Source organism: Rhinichthys klamathensis, unplaced genomic scaffold (assembly GCF_029890125.1).
Source record: "Rhinichthys klamathensis goyatoka isolate OS25496 unplaced genomic scaffold, OSU_Roscu_1.1 h1tg000311l_1, whole genome shotgun sequence".
Taxonomy (NCBI): domain Eukaryota; kingdom Metazoa; phylum Chordata; class Actinopteri; order Cypriniformes; family Leuciscidae; genus Rhinichthys; species Rhinichthys klamathensis.
This window is the reverse complement of record NW_026606829.1, coordinates 2,685,607-2,695,906: the sequence shown is the minus strand read 5'-3', so window position 1 is coordinate 2,695,906 and position 10,300 is coordinate 2,685,607. Positions and strand designations below refer to the sequence as shown.

Below are 10,300 nucleotides of genomic sequence, written 5' to 3'. Positions count from 1 at the left end.
TTTGGTTGGGTGACAGTTGTAGGTTACAGTTTGACAAGATTTTAGAGTGTGACAAAAGCACATACACACACACACACACACACACTCTCTCTCTCTCTCACACACACACACACACACACCTAGTTCGTTCGCGCCCACGCCTCCCCCTCTCTCTCTCGCGCACACACACACACTCCAGCATTGCAATCTTGATATCGCAGCCTGTTTATTATGCTGCGTTCACACCAAACGCGAGTAGAGCGAAATGTATCGCTATTTAGAGTTTTATTTATTTTTATACCGTGTATTCTCCGTGTAAATTCGTGCACCGAACCGTGACGCCCGTAGGCTACCGGTTCGGTTCAATAGGAATACATGTACCGTTCCAGTACCCCTATACAACGCTGTCATTAAGTTGAAGTTATCACATTATAAAGTACAGTCCTCGCTCCAGACCTGCTCACTCGCTCTGTTTGGTTTCATTACAGTGTGCTCCTTAGCACTGGACTGACTGGAGCTCCCTCTGCTGTCCATAAGATGCATCTGCACCAGCCATTTCAAACCCAGCCTCCAGTATTTGGGCCACGCCTCCTTATTTGCATACACTCCTCAATCCTCAATCCTCAAATGCCCAATCCTAAATGGCTAAATGATTAAATGCCCAATCCTAAATCCCTAAATGCCCAATCCTAAATCCTAAATGGCTAAATGACCAAATGCCCAATCCTAAATACCAAATGCCCTATCCTAAATACCAAATGCCCAATCCTAAATACCAAATGCCCAATCCTAAATACCAAATGCCCAATCCTAAATACCAAATTCATTTTTGACTTAGACTTTTAGTTTTCGACTTAGACTTTTAGTTTCAAACTTAGACTTTTGGTTTTCGTTTAAGACTTTTAGTTTTAGACTTTTAGTTTTCAATCTGACCCAATAATCCCTCCATATGTGCCAGCCTCTAGTCCTTCCCGGATAAACCTGCTGCCTGTAGAAATCCACTAGAGGGCGTCATGCTATTGTTTCTGTTGTGGATCAAGACCTATGATCAAGACTTATAACTGACAGTGAGCTGTTCTAATGTTCAAAGACAAAAATAAATAAATAATAATAATAAAAGGACAAATTAAAATGTCCTCTGCAATCCTAATTTTCAGTTTGGCAATCAATAAATGACAAACGAATTTCCACCAACTAATTTCTCACTTAAACTACTTAAAACTCTTTATGGAAATTATGGGATAGTTAGTTGTCACATGGGAAATTTGTCACAAACATTTTTTTCATAAGAATCCTGTCCTCTCAATCTACAATGTCATATTTTATAGATGTCATATTCATAGCTGTCAGGAGCAAGATGTCACATGTTATTTAAACATTATACAATTTAATGTTGCAATAGCTGTTGGATATTGTGAGGCCTTTCACATTTTTTATTTCAATTATGTGATGTTTTAAATTAATTTACAAATATAATGAATGAATGAATGAGGCATTTAAATAGCGCTTTCATATGCCCTACTGTACACCCAAAGCGCTTTACAAGCGCTGTACACCCATAAGGCTTAATGGCAGATTGAATTGTGACATGCCAGAAATTTACATTCACCAGAAATTTACATTCAATAATACACACTGAGAAATATTCACTCACTGTAAAAAGTGATCAGTTCACTTAACTTTAAAAAGTGAGGAAAACCGTTGCTTTAAAATGATTAAGTAAATAAACTTAATGCATAATTAAAAAAAAAAAAAAGTTATGTGGAATTGTCAAATTCACACAACTTAACTTTTCAATTATGCATGAAGTATATTTAATAATTTGAAGGCAATGTTTCCTCACTTTTTTAAGTTGAGTCAACTAAGGTCACAGAACAAGGTGTCCTTTACTTCGATTAAATTCATCAATGTACATCCAACTAAACATTTGACTACATAAGTTCATTCCATCTAAAACAATGCAGCACAATTTTTTTTTTTTTTTTTTTTTGGCCATTTGGCAAAGCTGTTAAGCTCAAACAGGCACAAGTCTGTAACTGTGTTAAATAGCATCCACTTTTCTTCTAAATCTCATCAGCCCAGAAATAGCAACTGATTCCCTAGAGTATCATCAAGTTCTAAAGATAAAAAATATGATTTCAAATCTGGTTGTGTGCTGGAGTCTGTAATAATAATTGCTTTTTCTCTCTCTCTCTCCCTGTCCCTCACTCACTCACTCTTCATCTCTCTCTTTCTCACTCCACCCCATTGAGCAGGTTAAAAGGACGAGTCCAACAGTGTTAAACTTACTTTATATGCAAAAACGGTCTTTATTTTGAGATGTTCCCAACACTAAAATCCATATGGAACTTGAAGAATGGGATGGTTCTTTTCTTCACTCCTTTGATTCTTCTCCCACTTCCAGTAGTCATCAACACAAGGGTATGTAAATTAAAGCTTTTATCTGAATTGAACAAAATGTTGGCAACTTTTTACTTACTTCAATGCTGAGAGCTTAGACTTATCGAATTACTTCTATAGTGTAGATTTTGCATGCTTTTGTCAGAGGTTATGCTTGTTAGTGTTTATGCACCTGTCAAATGCTTTAGTAACGTAAATGTAAATGTATTCTGTTCAGTACATAGGACTACATTCGTACCCTGAGGCCTCCATGTACAATAATTCATTGTGCCTCAAAATTGTTTTTTTAACCCTTTGTCATTGTGTATGTTCAAGCGTGGGAACACATAGTATTCTAAATTCCTGACTCTGAGTCAATGTGTTTTGCGGTCATGACTGTCAGGTGCACATGAGACAAAGTTCATATAAATTGCTCCCACTGATAGTAAATGAAATGAGTATTTTTGCCTCATCCTCTGCATTGCCAGGCCCATTGAAGCTATTTTAGAGATTTTTAACAAGATATTTAACACATTTGAAAAGGCAATGCAATTACACTGGGGTCCAAAAATCTGAGATCACATTAAAAATCTGGGATTCATCACTTAAAAAAAAAAAAAAAACCAAAGGTTTTGGATTTTTTAACAAAGAAACATTACAATATAAAATAATCAACAAAACAAAGATCACATCACTATTTGTTACTAATCAAATAAGTAAGCGTGTGATCATCATCATTAGAACTTCTTTTTACAGATGATCAAAACAGATGTTCTTACATCAGAAGATGCTCTTTAGATGATTCTCAAATTATGCTGGACAGCATGAGTGCTGCTGTCATTAAAGCGAAAGACGGACATACCAAATGCTAAGACATTTTAAATTTATTTTAATTAGAAAAAAAAGAAAAAAATTAAACTTTTCAATCAGATTGATTTGTAAAATAATACAATTATACATTATAAAATAAAATAAAACAATAAAATAGCATTAACTGTATTCATTTAGTAAAATATGACTTTCAGACTTTTGGCCCCAATATGGTTGCAACACATTCTCATCCCAAGGCGTCATCTAACTGACACTTTTGACCATGCGTCAACATGCCGACGCACATGGTACCCCTCAAGCGTCAATATGAGACGCTCATCCTCGGGCGTCATCTAACTGACGCTTTTGACCATGCGTCTAAATCCGACGCACATGGCACCCTTTAGCGTCAGTTAGATGACGCTTCCGTTATGGGTAGGTTTAGATCTGGGGTAGGGTTAGGGTTAAACCACTAGGAGGCGCGTCTCATATTGACGCTTAAGGGGTACCATGTGCGTCGGCATGTTGACGCATGGTCAAACATGGTCAAAAGCGTCAGTTAGATGACGCCTTGGGATGAGAACGGGTATATGTGCCTAGCTTGTAGTTTTTAAAGAGCATGTTTCCATCTTCCAGGAGGCCAGCTGTGCCTATGTAATCATTCTGATGGCAGTATACTGGTGTACTGAGGCTCTTCCTTTAGCTGTCACATCACTGCTACCTGCTGTTCTCTTTCCCATGCTTGGTATCATGCAGTCCAAAATGGTAAGTTGTTCCTGTTAAAGGTATGAATGACGAGAAGAATAGCCCGAAAGCACACATCAAAAGCTAAAGCTTTTATGTTGTTCTCTAGGTGTGTATGCAGTACCTGAAGGACACTAACATGCTGTTTGTGGGTGGACTGATGGTCGCTGTGGCAGTTGAACACTGGAACCTGCACAAACGTATCGCCCTGAGAGTGCTGCTCATTGTTGGTGTGCGCCCAGCGCTGTAGGTTAAACCCTGTACCAGGCACAATCATTAGTAGATTGTTAAATCCAATCTTTATTCATGTAGATTTCACACTTGTATTCACATTCTGACTGCTTCCTCTGTATTAATACAGCCTGATGCTGGGTTTCATGGGAGTGACAGCTTTCCTCTCCATGTGGATCAGTAACACGGCTACCACGGCCATGATGGTCCCTATAGTGCAGGCTGTGCTGGAACAGCTGAACAAACAGGAGACAGAGCCTTCACAGATGACCTGCGGTGAGGAACGGCCCCAGGCCCCTGAGGCGGAGTACAAACAGACGGCAAAAGACAGAGACAAAGAAGGTCAGGCGAAGAATAAGATGTAGTGCATTCACTACCGTTCAAAAGTTTGGGGTCATTAAGACTTTTGAAAGAAATAAGTACTTTTGGTAACACTTCCGTTTAGGGTCTATTAGCATGCACTAGATATTGGCTGTTTATTAGTACTTATAAAGCACATATTAATGCCTTATTCTGTATGACCATGTTCTACATCCTTAACCCAATACCGAAATAACAACTACCTTACTAACTAAGTAATTAGGAGTTTGTTGAGGCAAAAGTCGTAGTTAATAGTAAGTTAATAGTGAGAACTGGTGTGACCGTACTTTTATTCAGCAAGAATGCATTAAACTGATCAAAAGTGACAGGAAAGTCATTTATAGATTAATGTTTCAAAGATTTCTATTTCAGATAAATGAGCTTAATACATCAATGAATCCTGGAAGAAAAAAGGATACACTAAAATCAACTGTTTTCAACATTGATAATAATAATAATAATAAAAAAGTTTCTTCAGCACCAAATAAGCATATATTAGAATGATTTCTGAAGGATAATGTGACACTGAAGACTGGAGTAATGATGCTGAAAATTCAGCTTTGCCATCACAGGAATGAATGACATTTTAAAGTAGCTACATTAAAATAGAAACCAGTTATTTTAAACTCTAATAATATTCCACAATATAACTACTTTTTCTGCATTTCTGATTAAATAAATGCAGACTTCTTGAGCACAAGAGACTACTTTTAAAACATTACAAAGTCTTTCCAATCCAAAACTTTTGAATTCAAGAGAATGTTTATTTTTGAATGAACTATCGCTTTTAAGTATATTCCCTATTTCTTAGTGGTCCTACCCATGTTGGATGTCTACGCAGAGGCCAAGCAAAAGGAGTCAGCAGAAAAGCGGCTCATGGGTAAAGGCATGACTCTGTGTGTGTGCTATGCTGCCAGCATTGGGGGAACAGCCACACTCACAGGCACTGGACCTAACCTAGTATTTAAGGGTCAGATGAACCAGTGAGTATTAACCCTCTGATAAAAAACAAACACTTTACTACTACCATTCGTGTTTCAAGTAACTGAACCCATTGCTTTATTTTCCTCCAGATTATTTCCTGAGAATGGTGATGTTATCAATTTCGCCTCATGGTTTGGGTTTGCGTTCCCCAACATGATCATCATGCTGACGATAGCTTGGTTATATCTTCAGTTCGTTTTCATGGGATTCAAGTATGATATTTAATCACTTTGGTAGATTTCACCTTTGCTTTTAACATTCCTTTCATGAAGCTTTTTGTTCATGTCTCCAGCATTAGGAAGACATGGGGATGTGGGGTGGTAAAGTCCGAAAAGGATATAGCCGCCTATAATGTGATCCGGGAGCAGCATCTTCTGCTGGGACCGATGTGTTTTGGTGAACTCAGCGTTCTGGCTCTCTTCAGTTTGCTTGTGGCACTGTGGTTTAGTCGAGATCCTGGATTTGTGGCAGGCTGGGCAACACAGACCTTTAACACAGAAGCAGAGTATGATTTGGTCTTGGATCATTTAATTTATTGCAAATTTGCAATTTCTTGAAGTCACTATGTTTGATATCCATCTAAATGTAAATTATTTAAGCCATTTTTCATAGACTAAACTCAAAATAAATTATTTGATATTTTTATTATATTGTATTAAGAATATATTTAGGACATTTTGGAATAATAATATTACTTTTTGATGTTTAATATTCCATACATTCAGATATGTGACAGATGCTACAGTTGCAGTCTTCATTGCCATGTTGCTCTTTATTCTTCCATCAAAACCACCTCGGCTTTGCTTCTGGTCATCAACTGGCTCTGAAACAGGTAAAGTAATATTTCACACAACAAAAAGGTCTACACTGAAAACACCAGAGCCTATTAGAGCTATATGTCAGATGGCTGAGAGTTTGGATTCTGTTGGATTCTGCTTTCATTCACAGAGCCTCAGCTCTCTTCTGCACCCAGTACAGCCCTGCTGTCCTGGAAAATAGCTCAAAAGAAGTTACCCTGGAACATAGTTTTGCTTCTAGGTGGAGGATTTGCCCTGGCCAAAGGTAGTGAGGTGAGTTTTATGCACTCAATGAAAAAGTTATTTGACAATTATTGTGTTTCTCCAAACCGTTGTCAAGATATAATCATTTAAATGGCAGCTGTCATAAAACTGGCCTCTAAACATTTGCAAACATTTTTCAGATTTTTTTTGATATGGATTTATTGAAACATACAATAATTAAGACATCAATAACAGAATAAATAAAAACATAATGTGTTTAGAGCATATATTTAACAATGTATTTAGAATTGTGACAATATGCCATAAACATCAGCCAAGGTTGGTTGTCTACTGTATAGCACAGCAATGCATGAAGCATGGCTCACGTAGAGGTCACTTTCCAACAAAGCAGATTTCTGTTTGTCAACGCAGCCATTTCGCTTGACCAACTTGATCCCTGCAATGCGAAATCTATGTAGGGAAATGTTTTGCCCTCACACAAATTCCTATTAAAATTACTAGATGATTTCGAACACAAATTTCCCCAAGCAACGGTAAATGTGACCTTTAGGTCTCATTTTGATATTGTGCATCACATGTCCAAAACCTCATAATTTACTCTGATAATAAAAACATAACTAATTAGCTTGACCATAATGATGGATTGATGTAATCATCATTGTGATTAAAATATTTTGACCTGCATTTGACTTATATCTCATCTATCTCTTTTGTATCTCAGGAGTCAGGTCTATCCAGATGGATTGGAAACCAGTTGACTCCCCTACACAGTATCCCTCCCTGGGCCATTGTTATCATCCTGTGCCTCGTGATTGCCGTTTTCACTGAATGCACCAGCAATGTGGCCACAGCAACTCTTTTCCTCCCTGTTCTTGCTACTATGGTAAGAATTGAATGTAACACAGGAGCAAAATTGAAAGGCTTGGGAAGGTTTTCTCATACTTATCAGGGAATAGGTGCTGGAAAAGCCTAAAAGTATGTGTACGTGTACATGTACATATATATGTACACTCACCTAAAGGATTATTAGGAACACCTGTTCAATTTCTCATTAATGCAATTATCTAATCAACCAATCACATGGCAGTTGCTTCAATGCATTTAGGGGTGTGGTCCTGGTCAAGACATTCTCCTGAACTCCAAACTGAATGTCAGAATGGGATAGAAAGGTGATTTAAGCGATTTTGAGCGTGGCATGGTTGTTGGTGCCAGACGGGCTGGTCTGAGTATTTCACAATCTGCTCAGTTACTGGGATTTTCACGCACAACCATTTCTAGGGTTTACAAAGAATGGTGTGAAAAGGGAAAAACATCCAGTATGCGGCAGTCCTGTGGGCGAAAATACCTTGTTGATGCTAGAGGTCAGAGGAGACTGGGCCGACTGATTCAAGCTGATAGAAGAGCAACTTTGACTGAAATAACCACTCGTTACAACCGAGGTATGCAGCAAAGCATTTGTTAAGCCACAACACGCACAACCTTGAGGCGGATGGGCTACAACAGCAGAAGACCCCACCGGGTACCACTCATCTCCGCTACAATTTGCAAGAGCTCACGAAAATTGGACAGTTGAAGACTGGAAAAATGTTGCCTGGTCTGATGAGTCTCGATTTCTGTTGAGACATTCAGATGGTAGAGTCAGAATTTGGCGTAAACAGAATGAGAACATGGATCCATCATGCCTTGTTACCACTGTGCGGGCTGGTGGTGGTGGTGTAATGGTGTGGGGGGATGTTTTCTTGGCACACTTTAGGCCCCTTAGTGTCAATTGGGCATCGTTTAAATGCCACGGCCTACCTGAGCATTGTTTCTGACCATGTCCATCCCTTTATGGCCACCATGTACCCATCCTCTGATGGCTACTTCCAGCAGGATAATGCACCATGTCACAAAGCTCGAATCATTTCAAATTGGTTTCTTGAACATGACAATGAGTTCACTGTACTAAAATGGCCCCCACAGTCACCAGATCTCAACCCAATAGAGCATCTTTGGGATGTGGTGGAACGGGAGCTTCGTGCCCTGGATGTGCATCCCACAAATCTCCATCAACTGCAAGATGCTATCCTATCAATATGGGCCAACATTTCTAAAGAATGCTTTCAGCACCTTGTTGAATCAATGCCACATAGGATTAAGGCAGTTCTGAAGGCAAAAGGGGGTCAAACACAATATTAATATGGTGTTCCTAATAATCCTTTAGGTGAGTGTATATTTATATGTGCCCAAAGGGCGCAGGTGCTCAAATTCTTGAAATAGCATCATCAGCCATGAAGTTGTATTGCTCACCAGCTGTGCAATGCTTCAATGAAACGGCGGCCTCTGTGCAGACATGACTCACAGTTTGTTCTAATCTCTAAGAATTACAGCCCAATTACAGACACTTTATGACGAGCTTAGAAAACACACACTTAGATCAGAGACACGTGAGTCAGCGCTATCCACAATTAAATCTTGTTTAAACATTTCTGATTCTGTTTCACAGTCTCAATCTGTTGGAATCAACCCTCTGTACGTCATGGTCCCATGCACACTCAGCGCATCCTTTGCGTTCATGTTACCTGTGGCTACTCCTCCAAACGCTATAGTCTTTTCCTACGGATACCTCAAGGTTTCAGACATGGTGAGTTTCACAATTGGTTTTATTCCAGACAAAAAATCATCACTTTCCTTGGTTTGCTCAGCCCAAACAGCTATTTCAGCTCATTTTCATATTCAAAATGTATTTAAAAGCTCATCATAACACAAAGGAACATTTTTACAAGATCAGATACCATCAAATGATATATGTAGTTATGTCCGTGAATGTTAAAACAGAAAATTGTTCAAACAAATGTGGCTCCATATTTAGACAAACCATAAGTTGTTTTACCACTTCTAAAAGACGTTCCTTCCCAGCTGCTCCAGTGACCAATAAACTCACTCAGTGACATTTAACTTTTTGTTTTTCTCAGGCAAAAACTGGCATGATGATGAATGTCATAGGGATTTTCTGCATCACCTTAGCCATCAACACCTGGGGCAAAGCCATGTTCAACCTAGATTCTTTCCCTGCATGGGCCAACCAAACAGTATGATGGACAGTACGAGGCCGAATAAAAACCAGCAAGCTGCTCGTTTTCTTCCCATTATTCTCATAAACTTCATGGATCCAAGCTGTAGTACAGAGAAACTGAAACCTGCCATGTCTTGCAGGACTATTTTGCACATTGATAACCTCTTTCACTTAAGGGTCTGACTAAATAAGCAGCCATATATGCTATGTTAAAATATTTGGGGTCAGTAAGATTTTTTGAAAGAAGTTTCTTATGTTCACCAAGACTGCATTTATATGATCAAAGATACAATAATAACAAAAATATTGAGAAATATTATTATAAATTAAAATAACTGTTTTCTATTTTAAAGTATTTAAAATGTCTTTTTTGTTTAGATGGGAAAGACAAATTTTTAGCAGGCAATACTCAGTCTTTTGTCCTTTTTGAATAAAAGCATTATTTAAAAAAGAAAAACTGACTCTTACTGACCACAAACTTTGAACAGTATGCAGGATCATCACATTTTGAGTAGACATAAATTCATCTAACAAATTATATATTGACTCAAAATAAGAAAGCATTTTAAGCAGCAGGTTACAAACATTATTTTCAGAAGGCATGCTAATCTGTCAGAACCACAACTAGTTGAGCAATCCTTTCCTCAACTAAATAACAAGGCAGCATTATTGACATTAACTCCAATTATAATTACCCATTTGAAATTCTCATGACTGAGATACGAAAGCCTCATCC

General features: G+C 38.2%; 1 protein-coding gene across 1 annotated transcript; it reads left to right on the top strand.

The window, feature by feature from the left end:
• The first annotated feature begins 2,221 nt into the window (after positions 1-2,221).
• slc13a5b (solute carrier family 13 member 5b) lies at positions 2,222-9,816 on the top strand. The gene is made up of 12 exons (XM_056271082.1): positions 2,222-2,400; positions 3,805-3,933; positions 4,022-4,158; positions 4,274-4,485; positions 5,315-5,486; positions 5,577-5,699; positions 5,780-5,992; positions 6,213-6,319; positions 6,436-6,557; positions 7,231-7,392; positions 8,995-9,132; positions 9,464-9,816. The coding sequence occupies exons 1-12, from the start codon at positions 2,299-2,301 to the stop codon at positions 9,584-9,586; spliced, it is 1,740 nt and encodes a 579-aa protein (XP_056127057.1). The 5' UTR covers positions 2,222-2,298; the 3' UTR covers positions 9,587-9,816.
• Positions 9,817-10,300: the final 484 nt, after the last annotated feature.